The sequence below is a fragment of the Podarcis bocagei genome (genome assembly GCF_964188305.1).
Source record: "Podarcis bocagei genome assembly, chromosome: 7".
NCBI lineage: Eukaryota > Metazoa > Chordata > Lepidosauria > Squamata > Lacertidae > Podarcis > Podarcis bocagei.
In genome coordinates, this window is record NC_138132.1 from 41,931,293 (window position 1) to 41,958,456 (window position 27,164).

Below are 27,164 nucleotides of genomic sequence, written 5' to 3' on the forward strand. Positions count from 1 at the left end.
TTTTTATTGAAATGAAATGTTTTCATGCCGCTCGGTTAGTTAATTGCATATCATGTTCTTATTGTTGCATGATTTCATTTGACAGGGTTTCTTGCCCTGCAAGGCTATATAAAAATACTGGGTGGTGTTAAACTAAGTTTTACTCAGAGCAGACCAACTAAAACAAATGGGCCTAACTTAATGTTCATTAACGCCAATCGGTCTACTCTGAGTAAAACTTACTTGACCCATATCCACTTAAATTAAATAAAATATTAAATGCCTTGAGTGGAGTTTGTTCTTTTTCTCTTTGTTGGGAGCTTTTTGTCACCCTTTTATTTAAAGCATGTGGTTTGTGTGTAAGAGATTTATATTTATGGTTTGCACTTAAAGGGGAATCAACTGGATTCGCACTTTCTAGAACAATCCGCAAACACAGCCATCCTTCAAAATTCACATTTCTCTGAATTTTGCAACACAGTTCTCCAACCGAGTGCACAAAAAATGCATATGCTGGTGAGAAATGAGCATGAAAATACATGCTAATGAAAATAACATACAAAATTGCATTTTATTAGGGGAAATTACTTTGCAGAAATGTGTATATCAAGGGAAATTTGTTCTAAGAAGAGTTTGGATTTGATATCCCGCTTTATTACCACCCGAAGGAGTCTCAAAGCGGCTAACATTCTCCTTTCCCTTCCTCCCCCACAACAAACACTCTGTGAGGTGAGTGGGGCTGAGAGACTTCAGAGAAGTGTGACTAGCCCAAGGTCACCCAGCAGCTGCATGTGGAGGAGCGGCGACACGAACCCGGTTCACAAGATTACGAGTTCACCGCTCTTAACCACTACACCACACTGGCTTTCTAAGGATCAAAGGGTTTGGGGGGGCAAATTGATGTGGAAATGTGGACAATGGAATTTCATTTTGGGAAAATGAGAAACTGAAATGGATAGATTTTCTCATGGTTGGTGGTGGGTCTTCCCCCTGCTCATGATTTTCAATTCAAAATCACCTCCAACACATTTTCTTAGTTAAGAGCAGCTCCAAGGAGGTTATCTGTAAGGGCCCGGTGTCTTTGGGCTGACAAAGGGTCTCCACTTCTGCTTTAAGTGCTGACTCCACTGTCCCCAACACTATTCTTCTGTTACTTCTTTTTCAGGAAGTACAGCTCCTGCTTCCCAAATTGCAGCATCTGACAACTTGAGTTGTTGCACGTACACCTCTGAATTCTAAACTGGAGCCAGGCTTATTTTCAGCAACCATCAATTTGTATGTTTCAAAACATTTCCAAATAGGCTTTCTTTGACAAAAACACATCCCAGACCAGCACCTTTTATGTGGCTCAAGCTTTCCTTTTCTGCCATCATGTCCCATCCCTCATTTTTTAGAAACACAAGAAATGTTTTGGATGAGATAACCAGCACAGCCAAGCAAACTCCACTGTTATGAACTCAGGTCATTCTGTTTTGTTCCATAAATGAACAGAGATTTATTGAAGGACATCTAAGCTTTTAAAACCTAAGCTCTCTTGTATTTGAATACAGTGTGATAGATAAGCCGGGAAATATGAAGCAAACATATGAAAGACAAACAGGAAAGGAACTTGGAAGCCTTAAAGGGAGACATTCTGATGGGGCAAAGGGGGATTATTCTAGTCCTCTCTTGCCATGCTCCTTCTTTGCCTTAAATCTCAGTGAGATGGTCCAAGAGTAAATCCACTAAAATTTGGCTAAAGTGCAGGGGGTGGGGAATAGTATGAAGGAACTGTACAAGAACTGCACAGATAGCCATAATATCACATCTGAGTATTATTATGACTACATTTGTTTCAATACTTTCATACTTTAAGGTTGAATACCAATGTTTCAATGTTTCTCCAATGGCTACCAGCCATGATGGCAAGGTTCTCCCTCCATCGATGGTGGCAGTATGCCTCTGAAAGTCAATTGCTGGGAATCACAAGTGCTCAGAGTACTGTTGCATTCAGGTCCTGCTTTTGGGCTTCCCATTAGGGCACTTGATTGGTCACAGTGAGAGCAGGGTGATGGATCGAATGGGGCATTGGCCCAATATAGAGAAGGTACCAAATTGGTACATCCCTACTACAAAAGAAGTGTATTGAGAAGACAACAAAACCAGAGTCTGTTTCTTATCATGAATAAGATCAGCAAAACAAAGAATAGAATTGGATCAAAAATATATTGGGAGGCCTATTACTCATCGGGCACTGTGATCTAAACCACTGAGCCCATTGGGCTTGCCGGCCAGAAGGTCAACCTAGCCATTCAAAAGCATACCAGTGCAAACAGATAAATAGGTACTGCTGTGGCGGGAATGTAAATGGCATTTCTGTGTGCTCTGGTTTCCATCATGGTGTCCTGTTGTGCCAGAAGCGGTTTAGTCATGCTGGCCACATTACCTGGAAAGCTGCTGTGGACAAACACCAGCTCCCTCAGCCTGAAAGCGAGTTGAGCACCGCAACCCCATAGTCGCCTTTGACTGAACTTAACTGTCCAGGGGTCCTTTATCTCCTTTTTATCTCCTCTTTTGACCCAAGAACCACATTCAACCTTTGCACCCCAAAGTTGATATTGTTAACATGTCCATACCAACCCATTACTCTTTTGTATCAGCTCTTTACAAAACAAAGTCTAGAATGTTCCATCTCCAGTGTTGTATATACAGGAGAAATATTTTTACAAAGAGTCCTAGACTTCTGCTAACAGTTTATGCTGGGAGAGGAAAGGTTGACAAGTTGGATTTATTTGATCGCTATAAAGAGACTTGGTCTATAAGGTGTTTCCCACCAATGCCACCATTCCCTGTAGAAGTTAGGTGGCAGCTGGGAGGGCAAAGCTTTTAAATTTATAGGCTAACCCCAAAGCTTTACCAGATGACATAATGTTTATCTTGAGATAAGAGTTAAATAATATTTGGATTATCAACCATTACGCAGATTGGCTGAGGATGGCAAGTTTATTTGCTGACATGAGGTTGGTAGAGAAACAAAGTTGCCCTGGTCTCTTTCTGGATATTCTCGGGTGGCCATGAAATGACTCAACATGGTGGTTTTCCCCTTCCACATCATAAACTGATTTTTTTACAGTTGTATTGTGCTGGAGATTTACGTGAAACAAGGTAATGGGAAAGATCCAGTAAACAGTGGAAGGAGAGGCCAAGGAGAGTTCAGTAAACCATGTTTCACATGGAGTGAATCACACCACAATCCAAGCTCCTTTGTGCTGGCTTGGGGGTAGTTGGATTGGATGTCCCTTCACTAAGCTCCCCCAGCTTCTGCCGGCCTCTGTCCAATGTCACTCTGCCAGCATGAAGCTCACTATTCTGCCTGCCAAATGTATGGGACATCAGGATCTGGGGACAGAGGGGCAGAGCAGGCCTAGGATCTGCTGAGAACTCAAGGCAGACTGACTACCACCCCATGACAGCAACTAGACCCAGTTTGGGCCCAACTCCTGTGCCAAGTCTAGGTTGGTGAAGATTTGCAAGCTGCCCAGCTTCTGCTCCAGCCAGCACACAGGAGCCAATTCCTAGGGGCAGAGGTCCTTCCGGTCCCCCCAATAAATTATTTGAGGGGGCTGGGCCTCCCCAAAGTTGATGGGCATTGCCCTTCAAATGGTATGTGTGCACCATGTCTTGTGATCAATTATGTGCTTACCTCCCCCCATATTTTATTCATATTGGTACCCTTGCGCTACCAGCATGAGCAACAGATGTGGTAAAGGTAAAGGGATCCCTGACCATTAGGTCCAGTCGTGACCGACTCTCACTTTATTGGCCGAGGGAGCCGGTGTACAGCTTCCGGGTCATGTGGCCAGCATGACTAAGCCGCTTCTGGCGAACCAGAGCAGCGCACGGAAACACCATTTACCTTCCCGCCAGAGCGGTACCTATTTATCTACTTTCACTTTGACGTGCTTTCAAACTGCTAGGTGGGCAGGAGCACAGACCGAGCAATAGGAGCTCACCCCATTGCAGGGATTCGAACCGCCGACCTTCTGATCAGCAAGTCCTAGGCTCTGTGGTTTAACCCACAGCGCCACCTGAGTCCCTGTCCCCAACAGATATGGTAGCCTCTGTCTATTTCTAGTTTATGACACTTTTGCATCTACTCACTCGTATATCTGCCCAATCTTTCATCTATCGATATTTTTTTAGCCCTCACAGAAATTTGTATTTAAATATGTATTTTCAATCTATTTTCTTTTAAAATTCATTTCTAAATGTGTTTCCTCTCTAATTCCCACCCCGCTTGAAGCCAACATTTCTGCACCCAGACCTCTCTCGATGGATCTTAGGCTTCCAATAGACCTTGCAGACCTGATGTCTGTCTGCTTGCCCTGGCTCTGCAGAATACTTAGGGTAATGTACAACCCTTCCCTGTCTGCAACATTTTCAGCTGAGATTGTTAAAGTACTTACAAGAGACCATTGAGAAGAGAATAGCCAAACCCACTCTTTCTATCTCTATTCTACAATAAGTAGCAAAAGAAGCAAAACAAAGATTGGGAGAGGAATCCGTACAGTACCTGCCAGAGCTTGCAAGTGAGTGCAGGAAATGTATCCCACAATTCTTTGGTCCTGAGGTGTACTTCCCACTTGCACCTGGGAGGAAAATAAGAGAGGAACAGAAGGGTTAATGGACAACCATCAGACCTTTCAGGATCAAAACCCATTAACTGCAGGGAAAACATGAGAACTATTTTTTTATTTTTTATTTGTAGCAAAGCATAACTGTTCTCAGAGTAGACCTATAATGAGAAGAGGCACTGGTTGTTCTTCTTGGGGGTTTTTAGGTGAATTTTGCAACATGCCCTTGATGCAATAATTAGTGATAGCTTTATACAGGACCATCCACATATCATACTGCTTTATTACTTGTATTGTGATGCTTCCCCAATGTTACAACACAAATACCATCTGGAGGGGCACCCTTGCACTATAGTGCAAAGAAAAGAGGAGAAGATCCAGAACACACACAGACACACATACAGCTCTCCTCTTTGCCAGAGGGGAGCCTGAGAGCCCATTCTCACTATCCTTGTTTGTATAGCTGACATCTGTAGGATGTGTCTGCAGCGGAAGCATGAGAAGAGGACAATAGGTGAACCTTCATTAAGGACTCCTAGCCATGTGTGGCCAGGGTGCACTTGCTGGGGATCACACATGGGGAGGGTCCGGTTACACTCAGGTCTTGCTTTTGGACCAGAAGAGGCACCTGAGACCAGGATGCTGGACTAGATGGGCCTTTGGCCTGATCCAGCAGCAGGGCTCTTTTCAGGTAGTGTTGTTTTATTGCTATGGCTGATGGCTGACTCAAATAAAGATTCATTCATTCATTCTTTTCAGATAATTATCTTCTTAACGTTTGGCTTGACAACATTTCTTTCCTATGGTTCCAGGGTTGATCTTGCATTATGACTTCCTTACCACTGAGTATTTTTGACTACAGTGATACCTTGGTTCTCGTACTTAATCCGTTCTGGGAGTCCTTTCGACTCCTGAAACCATTTGAAAACCAAGGTGCGGCTTCTGATTGGCTGCAGGAGCTTCCTGCACTCAAGCAGAAGCCGTGTCAGATGTTTGGCTTCCAAAAAACGTTCACAAACCGGAACACTTACTTCCGGGTTTGTGGTGTTTGGGAGCTGATTTGTTCGGGAGCCAACCATTCGAGAACCAAGGTACCACTGTATATACTTTAAAGGATTTCTGTTGAGTGGCAAAGCATCTATAATCCACCTTTTCATGCAGGAACCAAACAGGCAACACGTCACCCCAGATGCTTGATGAACTCTCCTGCAAAGGCACCTCACTCAATCATTCATTTAAAGGTTTGCTGCAGACTTGAAAGTAGCTGCATTCTATCTCCACTCTTAATCAGTTTCTGGAAATCACAAAGGGGGGGGGGAGTGTTGCTATTGCTCTCCTGCATGTGGCCATCCCATAATGGACATCTGGTTGGCCTCCTTGGGAACAGGATGCTGGAGTAAATGAGCCTGATCCAGCAGGGTTCTTCTTATGTTTTTATTGTTCTGTGATGGCAGGAAAACTACCATTTTCTCTCTCTACTCCCCGACAACCCTTTTCTGTTCCTTTAGCAGGGTGAAATTTGCACCAATTTTGCACCTGCTCTGACTTCATTATCCAGGCTCCCCCTGTGCCCAACAAGTCAGGCATATTATACTACCCAAAGGGTCTGGGGGGCGGGAGCCTTTGGAAGTGATCTTGCCAGAAGGCACATTTCACATTTGCTCTTGATTTCAAGTTGATCTTTCATTGGGGAACAATGAGATGGACAGAAATGTTGGTAGAGCCTACAATCAATCAGTAACCTCAACAAGGAGCGTAACTTTGCAGGCTTAGTCACCACCCTCCCAATAAGACCATTAATTCTAGAGTCTAAAATTACCCAATTGCACTGCCTCCTCTTGCCCCAAGTGAGATTTGTAGGCCTTTACGCAGACAAGGACAAGGGGAAAGCCATTGTGGGCACTTGCATTGATAAGGCCACCTCTGGAACAACTAAAAACGATGTGAAGATTTATTTCCCCTTTTACTTCTACATTTTTGCATTGTTCTCAAGCACAACCGGGTTCTATTGGGAAGTGTATTTTAGGAAGCATGGGCAGCCAGTGAAACTATAAACAGCTGTCCAGAGAGCATGGTCCCCCCCCAAGTTAAAGAACAAATACACACCCAGCCCTCACCAGACTTGTAAAATTAAGGCAGGTTCTGTGCCAAAATCCCACACCCCAGAGGATTTCTTTTCTCTGCCCCTCACAAAAGAGGCAGAAAAACTGCAGCTTTTTTCACAGGGCTGGGTTGCAATTCTCGAAAAGGATGGGCATGCTTCTGCCCAGCACAACATGATATGCTGCCCCCAGCGATCACCAGTGAGAGTGTCTCTTTCAGGGCTCTCCATGGGGGAGATTTTTCTCAGGGCCACAACGGATGAAGAAAGTGGCACCCCTTCCTTCTGTGCACTTGCAATGAAAATTGGGCCCCTCTGCACCTAAGAATTTCATTTTGGAAAAGGATGCAAATGATTTCCGCTGAATACTAGCCCTGAGAATCGCAAGGGAGGGCAGAGCTGTTGCACTCTGCTCCTGCTTGCGGACTTCCTGTTGAAGCATTTGTTTGCCCACCATAAGAACATGATGCTGGACCGTGATGGGCCAGACCTGACAGGATTTCGCTTTTTTATGTTTTATCTCTTAGAGCCTCATTTTCTTACGTCTTTTAACCCTCTGGTAGGCATTTAATTAGTGACTGCAGAATGCTAGTAAATCATATGCAATACATTTTCAGAAACACAGGCTTTCCAGCTTGCCTCTTGCTAAGTTGAGAACACAGGTGCAGCCTTTCAAGGACACTTGAGGGCAAGACCAAAAGGCACATTCACCTCAAAGCTTTGGAAATGCATTTTCTTCTCTCCGATGTGCTGCCTGCCTGCTGCATATTTGGCTTCAAACTGGGGTCGAACAAGATTTACAGAAATCCCTTTTTATGAGTTGGCATTCTTGCCCTCTTGCCTGCAGAGATTTATTGTACTTTACAAAGCAGCTATGCTATGTTAATATATTATTTAAGCACGCTAAAACAGAATTAAATGTAAGTATGAAATGTTAATGGAACTAGCTCTAATCCACCCTCATTGCTTGGAGTGCCTGGTGGCATAACACAGCAACTTGTGGAACTCACTGCCACAAGATGTGGAGTAAGCTACTATCTTAGATGGCTTTAAAAAGAAAAAAATATTGGCTTGCCAAAAACTAAATGCCATTGCACACAAATATTGTAGAGTTGTCCATTTTGGTGCTGACCCATAGCTGTCCCTTTAAAAGCACACCGTGGTCCAGCAATCAGCAGGTGATGATTTAAGCAGGGGGGGGGGCTTTTTCAGCCCAAGATTCCATTCTGGGCAACTGTTTCAAGGGCCACATGTCAGTGGGGTGCGGGACCAGAGGCAAAAGTGGGTGTAGCAACTAATGCAAATTCTACCATTGTACGGTAAGCTAATTTCTACACACTCTCACAGGTGCTTCTTTTCCTGCAAGCAAGCAAACAAGCGGCACTATAAGAGTTCAAGGGCACATTCCAGTCAAACAAAAATACACAGGGTGTGAAGCAAAGCCAGTGAGTGAGTGTGGCCTTGGCAAACTACAGAGGGCCAGATAGGGAGGAGGCCTGGGGGCCCGCATTCAGCCCCCAGGCCTGAGGTTCTCCGCCTGATTTAAGCTCTTTGCAAAAGAATTTACCCTGCAGGTTATAGCAGAAAAGACACATCTGTTTAAAGGTAGAGGAGCAAGGCAGTTTGTTCTTTTCCTGGTCATTTGGCAGCACTACAGTCATTGAAATAATTGGGCATCAAATGCAGATGCTAAAGAAATACAAGGCAAAATGTTTGTATTAATAGAGCTCCAGTTCAGGGTTCCAGCAGGCCTTGCTGGCTGTGCTCTTGTCCATGATACTCCATTCCATTCTTTTCTCCCCCAAGCTTCCTTCTCAACCTTCCAGCATTCAGACAGCATTCAGTGTGGCCATGAAGCATCCTCTTGTTGAATGATCTCTTTAAATTTTAAGGTTTGTTCTTGTTCCATAAGATGTGTATTTCTTTAAAGGCCAGAGCAAATAACGTGACCTAGTTTTACAGCTGTGAAGCAGTATAGCAGGTGCTGTTAAGTTGTGGCAATTAAGCTGTTGGGTATGGTATATAAAGAGCAGCATGGAGCTCTCTCAGTACCCTGGTGGATGGGTTATGCTTATTGATATATTGTAATTTAGTGTAAAAGGAGTTTTTGTTTTTGTTATTAAAACCTAGCAAAAGTTATTTTGCGTTTCCTGAATGTGTGGTCTCCCCAGCATGCCTTCTGCAGCGCAACTAATCTGCAAATAGCCAACACCTCTACCCCCACTTGAGTGTTCTGGGGTCCTTCCCCCCCACCCCCCATTTATGGTTTTATCCCTTAAATAAAATTTGTATACTTCTGCAAACCATGGGAGTCCCCTTGAATCTTCTGGTACCTCCCTCTTGTTCATTTTTCCAGGCAGATTTTAAAGGATTTTCCATTACAAATTTGCCTGGAAACAGGATGAGGCAGACTTCGTCCCATCCTCTCTGAAAACTGGGATGGATCAGACTTTTATAGGTCCAATCATCCCCATGTGCAACAGTCCCACTGCCAGGTACCTCTGAAAGGTAAAGGAAGTGAATGAATGTGGTGGCAACTAAATGCCCCGTTATCTCCACGATGGTGATTCCCAGTAATAAAGGAAAGCAGGAAACAATAAGATAGCTAATCACATTCTTATTTAAAGGAGGGCCTATTCTGCTTAATAGTCAAAGGCAAGAGCTGCCCACTGTTGCTTTTCTCTTAAGATTCTCGTGCATCTAGAATGTGTGGAATCCAGCCAAGTCTTGCATTAGCAGAGGCTGTGTGTGCATATATATAAAATATTTAGATTACTGCCTAGGAATAAATGGGAAGCTGCTTTTAAAAGCTGATGCAGAAATTCCCAGGACAGGTATGTAGGCAGAAATAAGCATGAGGTGCTTGCAAAACCCTAGAATGGTTACTAAACCTCTGAGGGTTTGTCCATCTGTACTTGTAAATAGGCAACACAGTGGGACTTATCACAGTTCACACACGAGGCTTACACTAGCCCAGTTCAATTTTGGACTTCTTCCTTCCTTCCTTCCTTCCTTCCTTCCTTCCTTCCTTCCTTCCTTCCTTCCTTCCTTCTTTCCTTCCTCAGCTATTAGATTCATTTAAAAAATAAATAAAAATGCTACCCTATCTTTCTTCCTTAGCAGAACTCAAAGTAAGGCTTTCTGGGGATTTCCCATCCAGGAACTGACCTGCTTAGTTGGCTCCCTCCTGATGTTTTGGACTACAACTTTCATTAGCCTCCACCCAGAATGGCCTGGTGGAAACTGTAGTCCAAAACACCCAGAAGGTGACAGGCTGGGGATTGGTGCTCTGATCACTACACCATACTGGCCTTTTTTTGACGCTCCCTTCAGTTTGTGATTCGCCATGGGGAGTGGCGAGGCTGCTGCTGAAGAAAAATAAGTCTAAAACTTCATTGAGCTGATGGAGCTAGTTTGCTGACTCTTTAGTTCTTGAACAGCGTAATTGCAAGAACAACAAGCAAACAAGACAGTTTGGAATTCATGACAGACCACACTACAGCATGCCTTGCAAAATCTTATGGTGATCGATGAGATTTAGGCACCCATAACTTTGCACCCAGCATGCTTAATAAAATGCTTTGCACAAGATTTTTTGAAATGGCACCGATGTTGCTCCAGTGCACTTTCTAGCTAGGCTGGAGGATCTGAGCAAGATTTACTGATTTGTTTTATTTGGAGTCCTGGCAGTAAACAAGTCCCTCCATCCCATCTTAGTGAAGACTTGGGAGTTGATAATTAAGTCTATCAATCCTCATAGTAGCTGGAAAAGAGGCTTACTTTCCTGCAAGAGGGGTGGAAAAACAGCTGCCAGCTTGCCTGGATGGGTCATAAATCAATGACTCAGCTTTGGGCATCTGGAAGCAGACTGGTTTTTTAATCCCTTAATCCTTAATATATGCACATGCTGAAGGGAGTCAGTGACATGAATGATGCCCAGATTTTGGAAAGGTTTGGCTTCTTCTTTTTTGTTTTATTTTTAATTTTATGAAAGCCCCGTACAGTAAAAGAATCCAGATTTACACACTGCTGCCCATCAGAGCAGATAAAAATTGTGCTTTGTCTTGGTACAAGGCACCTTTCCGTTTTTTTGTTCAGTAAACGAAGATCATGGCCACTGGTCCCATCACCTCCTGGCAAATAGAAGGGGAAGAAATGGAGGCAGTGAGAGATTTTACTTTCTTGGGCTCCATGATCACTGCAGATGGTGATGGCAGCCACGAAATTAAAAGGCGCCTGCTTCTTGGGAGAAAAGCAATGACAAAACTAGACAGCATCCTAAAAAGTAGAGACATCACCTTGCCAACAAAGGCCCGTATAGTAAAAGCTATGGTTTTCCCAGTAGTGATGTATGGAAGTAAGAGCTGGATCATAAAGAAGGCTGATCGCCGAAGAATTGATGCTTTTGAATTATGGTGCTGGAGGAGACTCTTGAGAGTCCCATGGACTGCAAGAAGAACAAACGTATCCATTCTTCAGGAAATCAGCCCTGAGTGCTCACTGGAAGGACAGATCGTGAAGCTGAGGCTCCAATACTTTGGCCACCACATGAGAAGAGAAGACTCCCTGGAAAAGACCTTGATGTTGGGAAAGATGGAGGGCACAAGGAGAAGGGGACGACAGAGGACGAGATGGTTGGACAGTGTTCTCGAAGCTACCAGCATGAATTTGACCAAACTGTGGAAGGCAGTGGAAGACAGGAGTGCCTGGCGTGCTCTGGTCCATGGGGTCACGAAGAGTCGGACACGACTAAAGGACTAAACAACAACAACAAATGTTCCTACCCCCTGTACCAAGGGTGAAGGATATCTGCCAGTGGAGGGCACATCCAAGTGGTGGGCTGGGTCAAGGGCCAATGTGGGCAGAACCCCCCTTCTCACAGTGTCTTTCCAGAACCCCCTTTTCTCCTCCCGTTTCTCCTTACCTAGCAGGCTGCTGGTTGTCCCTTGTGCCACAGAAGCCTGCTAGTCTCAGGCTCAAAAACCCTCTCCCAACATAGATCCAACAGGCATCCTCACTTTTGACTTTCAGCTGACTCAGGGAGGCCTTTTTTATGTAGACAGGCCTCTGCACCTGCTTACATTTTTTTATCGGCCAGTCCCTGTAATCATATTGCACTATTTTTGTGGTGTTTAATACATCGCCACATTATATTGTGTCTGTTTTGGTGGTATACAATACTTGAACGAATGAATGAATAACATACTTGCCAAAGCTCTGAACATGCAGAATAATTTTGAAATTAGACTAAAGGCTGCCCACTGCCCTATTTGGAAAGCCAGAGAGGATCCCTAAAGGAACACCTTTCCACATATCTTTCCCTACCTTTTGCCACCTGCCCATAAACTGAGGCTCTCCTCTGAGTGCCACCTCCAAGGGAGCTCCAGCAGGTGGCAACAAGAGAACAAACCTTTTCTTTAATAGCCCCTTATTATTGCAATACTTTCTCCAGGGAGGCCTGCCTGGTACCTGCTTTGTTATGATTTTGGTACTAGGCACAGACATTTTCTCTCTCCTCTATACATTCTGGCTGCCCCAATGTATGTTTTGTTTCGGTGTTCATCTCCAGTTGGGTGCGGTGATTACAATAGGGATGAACCCATGTTAAAATTCTTAGTATGTTTTTCACATGCTTTCATCATTTTCATGGTTGTTTTTATTTTTTACTTGTGTTGTAAATCACTTTGGGACTTTTTTTGTAGTGGGAAGCGACATACAAATGTAACAAATCTAGAAAAAGTTCCCTTGGGAGCAATGCAAGTTGTGCCACCATTTTCAGTGGGGTTGTACAGGGGAAAACGTAGCTGCCCCCATGGAACCAACAAAAGACAAGAGAGGAAGCTCTCAGACCACCTTCTAAGTGAACGCATTTTTGAAATTAAAAAAGTTTCATGCAGAGGTTTGAGGGGTTTTTTAAAAAAAGGATTTGTGCATATTCCTCCTAAAATATCCACATGGAACCAGAACAATGCCGGCACTACTGTAGAACTCTGCAGAACTGGAACCAGTCAGGATTTGGTATCGTGTCCATCGCTACCTTGTATGCAAAATGTCCCAGTTTTGGGCTCTAGCAATTCCCGGGAGATCTGGGAAACACTGAAACCCTGCAGAGCTGTTGCGAATCATTAAAGATGCTACTGAGGTAGACAGATCAGTGACCTGCTTCATAAGAACATAAGAAGAGACCTGCCAAAGCAGGCTGGTGGCCCATCTACTCCAGCATCATGTTCTCACTGTGGCCAACCAGATGCCCCTCATCCAAGCAGGACTGAGCACAGCAGCACTCTCTATATTTGTGATTCCAAGCAACTGGTATTTAGAAGCACACTGCCTCCAACCATGGAGAAAGAACATAGCCATTGTGGTCAGTAGCCACTGATAGCCTTAGCTACCACCGCCCATGAATTTGTCTATACCCCCTTTAAAGCCACCCAGGTTTATGACCATCATTGAATCTTGTGGTTGTGAATTCCAAAGGTTAACTGTGTGTTGTGTGAATAAGTGCTTCTTTGCATCTGTCCGGAAGCTTCAGCTTCAGTGGATGGCCCCGGTGGGTTCTCGTATCATGAGAGAGGTTCTTCCTACCCATTTCCCTCACACCATTTTCAAGAAAGCATCCTTTAAGAATTGGAGGGCATGGCTTGCTTAATTGGCAAATGGGACCCAGGTCTTGGAATCCTCTGAGATTTATTGCATTCCGTTGTGAAAGAGTTCCCTGTCGGCCCCTGCAAACTGTTTGCTGCGGTGCTGATAAAGAACAAGGGACGGAAAGTACAGCCAAAAGTCCAAGTAAGAGCTTGGGCAGGAGGTGAGCCAGCAGCTCCCCAAGCTCATAAACTGACAGATGCGCCACACAGTAAAGTCAATGCAACTGGGTTTATGAGATGGGCAAAGTCCATGGCCACTGAGATCATAATGCCTGCCTTTTCCTCCCTACCTTCACAACAGCTCTTTTTGCATCTCTCTCTCAGAGATGTGTTTTTACCAGGGATGGGCGACATTTTGGTTTCTCTCTGTTTCTCATTTCCCCCAATCTCAAATTCACTTATCCACACATATTTGCAGAACAATTTTACTTAATATAATGTACTTTCGTATGCTGCTTTTCACTAACATATGCATTTTTATTCACACTGAGGGAAGACTGAGGTTGATGGGGAATGTCCCTATTCATCTGAATGGACTAGGACCCACTGCCTAGCTCCTTGTCCCTCCCCTATCAACAGCAAAAGCAGAAGGCAGAATAAGAAAGATGACACACATTTTCTTAATTTGCCACAATCTACACAGGTCAGAGAAGCCCACTTTGCTTGGGGCCTGGCTTACAGCAAATGGAACCCCAGACTCATTTGCCCAGAAGAAAGGAACAACTGAAATTTTACTAACATTGTAAATGTAGGTGGGAAACAAGCGATGAAACAAAAAAAAATTGAATTTACAAAATAAACCAGGGAAGTTATTAGCCTGGCAACCGAAGAAAGAAAAAGAAAAAAAGGATAATCCATAGTCCGCTAAAAAATGGAACCTCCATAATCAATCAAAAAGAGATAAGACACAAATTTGTTAAATTCTACATAGACCTTTCTAAGAAAGAGAAAGAAAACGCAGAATTGATATTGGCGTATTTGGAAGAATGTAAATTGGACAAATATCAGAAGAAAATGCAAAGATATTAAATACTCCAATATCAATGATGGAAATGCAAAGGGCGCTAAGTCAAATTAAGACAGGAAAATCCCCAGGGCCAGATGGTCGGTCAGCAGGATATTATAAGAAATTTTAAGAGGACTTAATGCTTCCACTCAGACGTTATGAACAGGGTATTGGAGACAGGAAGGATACCAGAGTCCTGGAAAGAAGCATATATAACTTTGATACCAAAATATAATAAAGACCTATTAGAACCTAAAGATTATAGACCAATATCATTATTAAATAATGATTACAATTTTTTCACGTTGATATTGGCAAATAGATTGAAAATGACTCTAAGACATTTGATACATGAAGACCAGATGGGTTTCCTTCCTGGGATACAAATGAAAGAAAATGTTAGGAACATTATAAATGTTTTGGAATTCTTAGAAGTCCATAATGAAAAGTAGGCAGTGATAATATGTGTGGATGCCGAAAAGGCCTTCGATAATGTCTCCTGGCTATTTATGATGAAGTTACTGAAAAGATGGGATTTGAAGAAACCTTTCTAAAGGGTATAAAATCAATCTATAAAGCTCAAACAGCCAATATTATAGTAAGTACTAATATTTCAGAAAAATGTAAGATACACAAAGGGACGAGGCAGGGCTTCCCATTGTCTCCACTGTTATTCATATTCATATTAGAAGTTTTGGCGCAAAATATAAAGAAAAATGATAGAATACAAGGAATAAAAGTGGGGCAGCTAAACTATAAATTAAAAGCACTTGCGGATGACTTAGTGTTAATTTTAGAATAACTGAAAAAGAGAATATCAGAAGTGATACAACAGATAGACAGATTTGGAAAACTAGCTGGTTTCAAATTAAATAAAGGAAAAACCAAGTTGATGGTTAAAAATATGGACAACCAAACAAAAAATGATCTAGAAATAATGTGTGGGAGGAAAGTAGAGGGGAAAAATAAATATCTGGGGATCTGGTTAACAATGAACAACTATAACATCTACCAAATAACTACATAAAGGTTTGGAAAGAAATAAAGAGAAATTTGGAAATGTGGGAAAGAATAAAACTATTGTTACTGGGCAGAATTTCAGCTATTAAAATGAATATCCTTCCCAAACTGTTATTCTTATTTCAAAATATTAAAAAAATTAACAACACTTGATGCTTCAAAGAGTGGCAGGAAAATATATCAAGGTTTATCTGGCAGGGAAGGAAGCCCAGAATACAGTGGTACCTCAGGTTAAGTACTCCCCAGGGCTGCAAAGTTCAGTGAGCTGATTGTAAAGTTCTTTGCACACAAAATGGCAAAGAAATGATATAAAAGAGAGAAGAGGAGATCCAAAATCATGGCCCATAAGGATGTTCTCGTTTGCAGGCCATATCAAAATGGATAAGGGCCACTCCCAGGACTTGGGACAGGTCCCATTCATTTTGATGCTGTGTTAGATGGACCAATGGTCTGACTCGGTATAAGGCAGCTTTCTATGTTCCAACGAAGCAAGGGGTTCTTTATTGCACACCACAAATTTTGCATTTGCATAGTGGCCCAGACATGCAAAGTACACAAACATATATGCACTTGTCCTGCTTGCAGGCCAGAAGGTCCCTGAATCAGTTTTTATAGAAAGAGACCTACCTTGAGAAACAGGGCCCCCTTAGAAGACAAGGCGTCTGTTCCTTTTCCATTGGGATAACAGTGATAAGCAGCATCCATAACTGGATAGCGGCTGGCAAAAAGCAGGCCACTGTTCACAAACTTAAAGGTACAGCAGCCGTGGCAGCTGTAGACCCCAACATCGTACAGAATGTATTCAAAGTAATGGTGGAGCTCCTCTTTCAATTTCTCAGCCGCCCTTTTGTCAAACACTTCCTGCAAGCACAGGAAGTCCAAATTGGCAGGGAAGAAAGCGGAGATCTCGTGGTCAAAGAGCTCATCTGTGTTTCTCTTTTTTCTCAAGGAGGTCTTCTTCATCAGTGAGGCCTTGTAAAGGAGCTTGCTGTTGACAGTGCTCTGGTCCACAGGGCCATCTGCGGCACGCACCTTCACTAGGGACTCTCGCGAGGCAGTGTAGCTATCTAGGCTCCCAGAATCCCCCTCTTTCTGCTTATGGTTCGGAGTCTGGCGTTTCAGGCTCTCGGCTTCAGATTCTGGTGATCGGTCTGCTGGCCCCTTGCTGTTATTGACTTGGCCACCAGTGCCATCTGCTTCCAGGTCTGAAATGTGCCCATTGTCCTCTCCACCTATGCGCACAATGCACGTGTTGCCATCTTCACCCTCATTGGTATCTCCTCCAGCTTTGCCATCTCTACCATCTTCACTGTTGTTCGAGCCGGAGTTGTCCCCTTTGTACTCCATCGAGGTTGTCCTCTTGATGCCCACATTGACTGTGCGGTTATTACTATCTCCGCCCTGAGGAGAGACCAGGCTGCTGAAGCTTGCTGCGCTGATGGACGTGTTTGTGGGGGAATCGATGTAGATTTTGATCTGTGGCCTGCTAGCCCCATTCCGTATCCGTCGCCCAACCTCCTTAGCACGGGCCTGTGTGTTGAAAACATTGTTCAATCTTGCCAAGGAGTCTGGGAGCAGGCAGACATTGGCGCTGCCAAAGCAGAAGCTTTTCCCATTGCTGGCGGCCTTCCACTCTGTGAGCAACGTGCTTCCATGGATCTGGCTCTTGTCTTGCAGCCTAGAGTAGATGTACGGTCGCCTAGCAGACTGGAGAGGGGACCAGAGCAGGAAGCCAATCAGGGCAAAAGGCAGAGAGACCACCAGCAGCGCCAGGTAAATTGGAGTGGTGATGATGATGCACAGAGCGTGGAAGTAGCACGGATCATCTCCCCTTTGGCGCTTCTCATAGGTGGTAGGCACAAAGGAGGCTATAAGCCTGTCTCCAAGCCAATAACATGGGAAGATCAAGCCCCAGGAGAAAGAGTGCAGTGCTGACAGAAAGCCGTTTGGAAATGGGGAAGTGTATAAAACCATTGCAACTCAGTTAGGACACCCCTTCAGGACCTTCTACATGGTGTCATCACCGCCCGCCAGCCATCAGAATGTGCGTTTGCAGACAAAATAAATAAAAATAAAATGTCCTAGTGAAGTTGTGTCTTCTAGACTGCAAGAAGCAGTTATCACCTTAGGAACACCATGTCATTTCGCGACAGTGAGAAGGAAGCGAAGCAACCATTCCTTTGGATGTTTGGTCTCTGTAGACTTCAGAGTGTATCATTGCTCATCACAAGAAGCCATGGCAGAAGTTCACCTGCGAAGACAAAAAGAACAAGAATGCTCATGTTCAGAGGTGTCCACTGAAGGGAAGAGCTATCAGAATTATAAAGCTGTAATATTCCCCACAAATAGTCAACCAAAGGTTCCAGGGTGATACCTCCACACACCAGTCTGGCCACCAGCATCTCCTATGGCACCTGCAAAAGGTTTCAGTAAGTATTTCTTCAAAAATCCACAATGCATGAGTAACTCTTTGCTCTTCCTGCCAAGTACCTGTTTACACTGGTTCAGCCTCTCCTCCATTGCACATGCACCCTTAGGCATCCCCACACTTCACTGGATGTCAGGATTGGACACCCACCCTCCCACCAGTTTTGGACAGAGGAGCAATGCAAAGCACTTAGTGAGTGTGATGGTGGTTGATATAGGTGCCTTTTCCCCAAGGACTGAGTGGGGAGGCAAGCTCACAATTTTTTGTGGCCCTGTCTCTTTTTCTGCATTTTTAGAAATGTATCTTGCCACACACCCTATGGCAGCCATATTCTGACTGGAGCCCAGGGCACTTTCTCAAAACAGCCTACTGGCCCAAAAAGGTTGGCGATACCTGCACTGAACCATACAAACTGAGGGCTGCAGCCATAAAGGTCCTGTGCGGTCCTGACCCCCTCAATAATATTTCATGCCCCTCCCTGAATATTCAGCTTTCATGAAAAAATGTAAGCTTTTATAGAGGTATAAAGGAAAACATGTAGGCAGTATTCTACCCAAGTCCATGCAAAGTAGCACACCTCATTCTGCCTTCTTGTGTATTGGCCAATGAGTGCAAAGATAACCCATGCTGTTAACCTCATGATTAAGAAGAGAAGACATTGCAAAAGCAACAGAGCCCCTCCTGCCCTTCTCTCCACAATAGTGAAGCATACTCAGTAACCTGCTCTTCCAGAAGTCAGTTTGGAAAAGGAGGCAGAGGGGCTGCTCCACAGGAGTTTGGAAGAGGCCTGGATCTTTGCTTTAAGCTTGTTGTCAAGAGTTACAGATTTATCTGGGTTCCTGATCTACCACCAGATGTAGTTGTGGGATGAAGCAGAGAATTCCTGCAAGGAACTGTGAGCTGTATCCTGATCAGAACATGTCCTTGGAACTTTGAAATTTCTGAAACTGTTACATCTTTACATGGTTTCTCTCTCTTTTCCGTCTGTCCAGTGCAGCTTCTTAGGTGGGATGGAAATGTGATAACAAATAAATAAGCAAGTTCCAGGGCCAGCACAGGGTTGGGCATCATCAGGCACTTGCTGAGGCCCATGGCCCTAAGCACGTGCCCCCTGCCTACCTCCACAGCCCCCTGGGGCCGAGTCTGCTCTTCCTGGCTATTGTTGACTGGCTATTGCTGTCACCTTGGGGTGGGTATGCAAGCACTGGCAAGCGGGAGGAGATGACGCTGTACCCCACAATGAGGTTTTCTCCTTCCTATTTATCCTCACAGCAACACTTTGAGGTAGGTTTAGGCTGAGATACTCTCACTGGCCCAAGGTCACCCAGTGAGCTTCGCATGAGCTTAGTGGGGACTTGATCCCAGGTTTTCCAGGTTCTTCTCTGGCCACAGAGTTCTTATTGTGCATAACCTTTGCCTCAATTTTTTAAAAGTGTGGTGGTCAAACTGCACTGGCAGCTTGGAGGGGATTTTATAATCTCTTTCTCTCGCCGTCTCTGCTTGAGCCACCACTGCTTCTTATCTCAGCTCTGCCTACCTCTTAGCAAAGGCAACTTGCCAGTTATCTGCAGGTTCTTCCTAGACAGCATTATGTGTGTCTTGCATTTTATCACTTAAGCTAATCAGGCTTGAAACAGCAGAGAAATCTAGGGACTGGGCAAGAAAAGGATGGAAAGAGGCATAATTCCAGGAAGCAGCATATACTGAGGTCCTGAGACCTTGTGAGGTGCTGGTGAAAATGTACCCCGGAACTGTAAAATGTACTATCGTGAGAATTCTCTTTGTACAGAACAAGGTAAATCAAGCAGTACTTGAGGGTCTTCCGGCCATTGACATGGGTGCAAGTTGCATTGCAGAGCACACAACACCCCCCCCCAAATGGGGGCTGTGTGCCAGTGGAGGGTGGGGCCAGAGGTGAAAGTGGGTGGGGTTACCTTTGTACAGAAACACAAAAGCCAGAAGTTGCTTTCTACACACAGACTGCAGCATCCTCCATCCAGGCGAGAGCAAGAGGAACGATCACAGTTCATGCAAAAGAAGGAGGCTGCAAAGCAAGGCCGGGTGTGTGTGTGTGGCCTGGGGAGAATCACAAGGGATGGATAGAGAGGCATTGAGGGCCAAATCTGGCCCCTGGAAGCCTCAGGTGTCAGGGTGAGGAACCTGCAGCCCTCTAGATGTTTTTGGAGTACAATCCCCGTCACCCTTGGCCATTGGCTATCCTGTCTGTGGCTGATGTAAGTCCTATGTACAGTTACTGGGGAGGAGATCCCACTGAACTGAATGGGACTTACTTCTGAGTAGACATGTCTAGGATTGCACTAGAAACATTTAGTTGTCTGGGGGGGGGGATGTCTGAGGCTGCAACCCTATGAAGACACTTACCTAGAAGTAAGTCTCACGAAATTCAGGAATGCTTCTTTCTGAGCAGAAATGCATAGGATTAAGTTTTTTCATATGGTGTGTGGGTTGTTTAAATGCGTAACAAATTGGCCAAATCTGCTGTGACGTGGTTTATACATTTGTATATTTCTAAATTTGCTACGGCCAATGGCTAAGGAATGTAATGCCACTAATTGAGCTTCTGCCTGTGGTTCATCGCTCAGAAGCTAAGCTATTATGTGCCTGACTTTGGAAATTAATGTGTTTGCAAACAGCTTTAAATGCTATTGAATGAGAATGTGTGTTAAGACAACTTTCTCTAAGAAGTTAAACCAAAACTCAGTGGAGCAAAACAGCAGTTTGCTGTGGAGGATGAAAAAGCCAATCTGGCAAGCAACGCAAAACACTCCCCACAAGTAGAAAATGAACATAGCGGGATGAAGGCTGGGAAGATAGCTTTATTTATATTTCACAAGGGGGACTGTTCTGATGTGACACAGCACAGTCCAGCACATCTTGCTCCACAAACCACATGTTGTGACCAGGGCCAGATTTAGGTTTGATGAGGCCCTAAGCTACTGAAGGTAATGGGGCCCTTTATATGTCCAGCTGTCCTTTGCCAACAACAAATTGTTGCTGTTTTTTGTGTTGAATATATGCTCTATGGTAATTTATGGACCTAATAGGTATCTAAAGCCTTTTGCACATAACAAAATACGTATTTTATCAAAGTAATTTGCTTTTTATCTTATATTTTGGAAATGTACACCCAGTTTTTTTCATTTTTTGGGGGGGGGCCCCAAGAGAGTGGGGCCCTAAGCTATAGCTTGTTTAGCTTATACGTAAATCCGGCACTGGTTGTGACAGATGGAATGTTCCACTTGGACTAAGTTTCAATCCCTACCCAACCTCAAAGCTTATTTATTGATTAATCTTAGCTACACTCAGCCGAACCCTTCTTCACTGGGTTGTTGTGCAGATAAAATGGAGGCAGGCGTGTACCTTAGGGTAGTGTTTCCCAACCTTTTTTGGGCAAAGGCACACTTGTTTGAGGAAAAAAATCTCGCGGCACACCACCATTACAGCCCCGTGACGTCAGCGCGCAGCGTCACGCTGGGAGGGACGCACGAAAGTGAAAGTTTTCAATTTTTTTCCCTCCCCCTTGCCGGGGAACCTCCAAGCTTTGGGGGTGGGGGGGGAGGAGGCAGCAAAGCGAGGTACTGAGGGATGGCGGCAGCTGAGGCGGCGGCGGCTGTTGTGGTGGTGGCGGCGATAGCGGGCGGAGGAGGGGGCGGCGGCGGGGCCGAGGTGGCCGGCGGTGGTGGGGGAGGCGGCGGCGGGTGGAGCAGGAGGGCGGCCGAGGCCGGTGAGGGAGTAGGGTTGCCCGGGGCTTGAGGAGCCGTCGCCGGGAGTTGCTGCTGCTGTTGTTGCTGCTGCTGCCCGGACATGCCGGCCTCCTCCTCGTCCGCTGTCTCGCGCTCCTCCCTTTTGCACGCGCTGCCCCGCCGCCGCCCCATTGGCTGGGTCCTGTCAGCTGATCCTGTGTTATTTCCTGTGTGTGTGTGTGAGGGGAGAATGGAGAGAGAAACCTCGGCACCACCACCGCGGAGCCGCCCCCGGCTCGACGCGGATCCTCGCCGCCGCCGCCTCTCACCGCCCGACTCGCCCGCCTCCCTCCCACGGCACACCAGCCAACTTCTCACGGCACACTAGTGTGCCGCGGAACACCGGTTGGGAAACACTGCCTTAGGGAAGAGCAGAAGGGGACCAAGCAGGCTTTCTCCCAGGCAGGCACCTGTTTGACAACACCAGGAATATTATTGATATTCTGGAACTTTTGCAAACAAACATTAACACTAAAGCAGTGCTAATTTTTATTGATGCAGAGAAGGCCTTTGATAACATCTCTTGGAAATTTATGAAGAAAAACTTGGAAGGGATGGGAGTGGGACAGGGGTTTGAAAATGGTATAGAAGCAATTTATTCAGAACAAAAAGCTAAGTTGATAGTGAACCATGTGGTGACAGAAGAGTTCCAAATTGAAAAAGGAACACGGCAGGGGTGCCCCCTCTCCCCCCTATTATTTATCTCAGTCCTGGAGGTACTCCTGAATATGATTAGGAAGGACCGGCAGGTACAAGGAGTAAGAGTCGGAGCGAAACAATATAAACTGAAAGCTTTTGCAGATGACTTGGTCTTAACACTACAGGAGCCAGAATCTAGTACAAAAAGAGTTTTAGAACTGATTCAAGAGTTTGGTCGGGTGGCGGGATTTAAGTTGAACAAACAAAAAACTAAGGTTTTGGGAAAGAACTTGACATCATCAGAAACAGATGGGTTTCAGAAGGAAACAGAATTAAATGTGGTTAAAAAAGTGAAATACCTGGGGGTCAACTTGTCTTCCAAAAATCTGAACTTATTTAAAGATAACTATGAAAAATGCTGGTCAGAAGTTAAAAAAGACCTAGAAACTTGGTCAAGATTGAAACTTTCCTTGTTGGGCCGAATTGCAGCTATAAAGATGAACGTATTGCCAAAGATGTTGTTTTTGTTTCAAACCCTACAGATCGTGGACAGAGTGGAATGTTTTGGAAAGTGGCAGAAGGACATTTCAAAGTTTGTCTGGCAGGGCAAAAAGCCCCGAATAAAGTTTAAAATACTAACTGATGCAAAAGAAAGAGGGGGGTTTGCCCTGCCAGACTTAAGGTTATATTACGAAGCTGCAGCCTTCTGCTGGATGAAAGATTGGTTTCTGTTAGAGAACACTGATGTCCTAGATCTGGAAGGTTTTAATAATTCGTTAGGATGGCATGCGTATCTGTGGTACGACAAGGTAAAAACACATAAAATGTTCAAAAATCATATTGTCAGAAAAGCAATATTTATGGTCTGGACAAAATACAAAGACTTATTAGAAAGTAAGACCCCGAGGTGGTTATCACCAGTGGAGGCCAAGGCTCGGAAAAAACCCAATATGGAGGCCGGCTGGCCGAAATATTGGGAAATTGTAGAAAAAATTGGAGATAATTGGAAACTGCAGAGCTATGAAAAACTAAAGAATAAGGTGCAGGACTGGTTCCATTATGCCCAAATTCATGAGGTTTTTAAGTTGGACAAAAAAAAACAGGATTCCAGGTGGAAAAATCGAAACTAGAGACAGAACTGTTAGAACCAAAGACTAAGTTATTATCAAGAATGTATAACTTGCTGCTTAAATGGAATACTCAGGATGAAACAGTTAAATCAGCCATGATAAAATGGGCTCAATACATTGGGTACAACATCATGTTTGAAGACTGGGAAAGGTTATGGACCACCGGTATGAAATTTACGGCATGTAATGCCCTGAAAGAAAACATTATGAAAATGATATACAGGTGGTACATGACCCCAGTCAAGCTTGCTAAGATATATCATCTGTCCGATAACAAATGTTGGAAATGTAAGGAGGCTGAAGGGACTTTCTTTCACCTTTGGTGGACCTGTCCAAGAGTGAAGGCCTTCTGGGAAATGATCTACAATGAGTTAAAAAAGGTGTTTAAGTACACCTTTCCTAAGAAACCGGAGGCCTTCCTCTTGGGCATTGTCGGCCAAAAGGTGTTAAAGAAGGATAGAACGTTTTTTATGTATGCAACTACAGCAGCAAGAATTCTTATAGCTAAATATTGGAAGACGCAAGATTTGCCCACACTGGAAGAGTGGCAAACGCAATTGATGGACTATATGGAATTGGCCGAGATGACTGCCAGAATCCGAGATTTGGGAGAAGAAACAATTGAGGAGGACTGGAAAAAATTTAAGGACTATTTGCAAAAATTTTACAAGCTATATGAACTATAAAAATTCGCATGATTTGGAAAGGTTAGCTCCAGCGATGAGAGCTGATGATATATGAAATTAGGTAATACCAATGAAAGGATTAAATGTTTGAGTGTCTAAAACGATATTATATTTGTTTTTAAAGTAAATGGATAATAAGTAATTTAAACTCAAAATGCAATGATTTGAAAGTATAAAAGAAACACATGAAACAAGGTTACAATTTGCTGATAATTTTATTGTTAAGAATGCATTGTGTGGGAGATGTGGGGAAGTCCGATAGATGACTGAAATAAGCTTTGAAACGATTCATCTTTTTTTCTTTTATTTTCTTGCTGTTCTTGTTTTTTTTGTATATCTGAGCAGCAAAGTCAGTCCTCAGGGAATGTGCAGGCGAACTTGGAACGGACAGCTCATGGAAGAACCCCGACCAAACCTAAGAGGAGGCGTGTAGTGGTGATAGGGGATTCCCTACTGAGGGGAACAGAAGCAGTGATCTGTGGGCCTGACAAGATGTCTCGGGAAGTGTGCTGTCTCCCCGGGGCTAAGATCCAAGATGTAACTGAACGACTGCAAGAAATCATAAAACCCACTGACAGATACCCCTTCCTCTTGGTTCATGTGGGAACCAATGACACTGCAAGCAATAGCTTCCAGAAGATCAAAGGAGACTACGAGGCTCTGGGCAGGAAATTGAAGCAATTAAATGCACAAATTGTCATCTCATCTGTCCTCCCAGTTGAACGACGTGGCCCAGGGAGAGAGGGAAAAATAGTGGAAGTGAACAGCTGGCTTCGCAAATGGTGTAAACAGGAACGGTTTGGATTCTTAGATCACGGACTGCAGTTTCTTGAAGATGGGCTTCTGGCAAGCGATGGGCTGCACCTCACAACGGTTGGGAGAAATGTTTTTGCCAAAAATCTCAGAAACCTCATCAGGAGGGCTTTAAACTGACTAATGTGGGGGAGGGAGACAGTGCTCCTGAAGGTAGGAGTCTATCAATTGATGAAGATGATCATCCAAATGTCATAGACCAAATGGAGCAAACAGCACGCAGACCTAGTGGTGGGAGGAAAAAAATCCTTAAATAAGAGACATGGGGGAATGATTAATGGACTTCAATGTCTGTACACTAATGCGCAAAGCATGGGAAATAAACAAGATGAGCTTGAGCTCTTGGTACAGCAAACTAAATATGACATAATAGGCATCACTGAAACCTGGTGGGATAAGTCCCACGATTGGAATGTAATAATGGGGGGATACAATCTATTTCGGAGAAACAGACCAGACAAGAAAGGAGGAGGAGTGGCGTTATATGTCAGGGATGTGTATACCTGTGAAGAGATCCAAGATTTAGAACCTCAAAGCCAAATTGAGAGCATTTGGGTCAAAATTAAGGAAGAGAAGAATAACAGAGACCTCATTGTGGGAGTTTACTATAGATCCCCAAGCCAAACGGAGGACATAGATGATGCCTTCCTGGAACAGATGGCCAAGCATGCAAAAGGAAGGGAGATAGTAGTAATGGGGGACTTCAATTACCCGGATATTTGTTGGATGTCAAACTCAGCCAAGAGCATAAGGTCAAACAGATTCCTCACTGGCCTTGCAGACAACTTCATTGTCCAGAAAGTGGGAGAAGCAACAAGAGGAACAGCCATTTTAGATCTGGTCCTAACCAATGTTGATGACCTGGTTAGTGGGGTAGAAGTGGAAGGATCATTAGGCGCGAGTGATCATGCTCTTCTGAAGTTTACTATACAGCGGAAAGGAGCAGCCAAGCATACTAGGACTCAATTTCTTGACTTTAAGAAAGCCGACTTCATAAAACTTAGGGAAGTGCTGGGTGAGATCCCATGGACAGTAATACTAAAAGGAAAGGGAGTTCATGATGGCTGGGAGTTTGTTAAGAGGGAGATAGTAAAAGCACAACGTCAGGCAATACCAATGAGACGGAAACATGGAAGGTGCCTAAAGAAGCCAGGGTGGCTATCTAAAGAACTTTTAACTGAGTTAAGATTAAAAAAGGATGTGTACAAAAAATGGAAAATGGGGGAAACCACCAAAGAGGAATTCAAACAAATAGCCAGCACGTGTAGACACAAAGTCAGAAAAGCTAAAGCACAGAATGAACTCAGGCTTGCTAGAGAGGTTAAAAGCAACAAAAAAGGCTTTTATGGGTATGTTCGTAGCAAAAGGAAGAACAAAGAAACAGTGGGGTCACTCAGAGGAGAAGATGGTGAAATGCAAACAGGGGACACAGAAAGGGCTGAACTCCTCAATGCCTTCTTTGCCTCAGTCTTCTCCGATAAAGAAAACAATGCCCGACCTGAAGAATTTGGAGCAAATGATTCAGCAAAGGAAACACAGCCCAGAATAACTAAGGAGATAGTACAAGAATACTTGGCTAGTTTAGATGTATTCAAGTCTCCAGGGCCAGATGAACTGCATCCAAGAGTATTAAAAGAACTGGCAGATGTGATCTCAGAACCACTGGCAGTCATCTTTGAGAATTCCTGGAGAACAGGCGAAGTCCCGGCAGACTGGAGGAGGGCAAATGTTGTCCCTATTTTCAAAAAGGGGAAAAGAGAGGACCCAAATAATTACCGCCCAGTCAGTCTGACATCAATACCAGGGAAGATTCTGGAGCAGATCATTAAGAAAACAGTCTGTGAGCACCTAGAAATGAATGCTGTGATCACCAATAGTCAGCATGGATTTCTGAAAAATAAGTCATGTCAGACTAACCTGATCTCGTTTTTTGACAGAATTACAAGCCTGGTAGATGAAGGGAACTCAGTGGATATAGCCTACCTTGATTTCAGTAAGGCATTTGACAAGGTGCCCCATGATATTCTTGTAAAGAAGCTGGTAAAATGCGGTCTTGACTATGCTACCACTCAGTGGATTTGTAACTGGCTGACTGACCGAACCCAAAGGGTGCTCATCAATGGTTCCTCTTCATCCTGGAGAAGAGTGACTAGTGGGGTGCCACAGGGTTCTGTCTTGGGCCCGGTCTTATTCAACATCTTTATCAACGACTTGGATGATGGACTCAAGGGCATCCTGATCAAATTTGCAGATGACACTAAACTGGGAGGGGTGGCTAACACCCCAGAGGACAGGATCACACTTCAAAACGACCTTGACAGATTAGAAAACTGGGCCA

At 44.3% G+C, this 27,164-nt stretch overlaps 1 protein-coding gene across 1 annotated transcript in view; it reads right to left on the reverse strand.

The window, feature by feature from the left end:
• The window catches only part of SMPD3 (sphingomyelin phosphodiesterase 3), a 134,151-nt gene that overhangs the window by 20,643 nt on the left and 86,344 nt on the right, over positions 1–27,164 (reverse strand). Inside the window, exons 3-4 of the mRNA XM_081200830.1 lie at positions 15,994–17,617; positions 4,532–4,607 (exon numbers count right to left, since the gene is read on the reverse strand). Coding sequence (XP_081056956.1) covers positions 4,532–4,607; positions 15,994–17,340 — 1,423 coding nt within the window. The 5' untranslated portion in view covers positions 17,341–17,617. The remainder of the gene's footprint in view (positions 1–4,531; positions 4,608–15,993; positions 17,618–27,164) is intronic.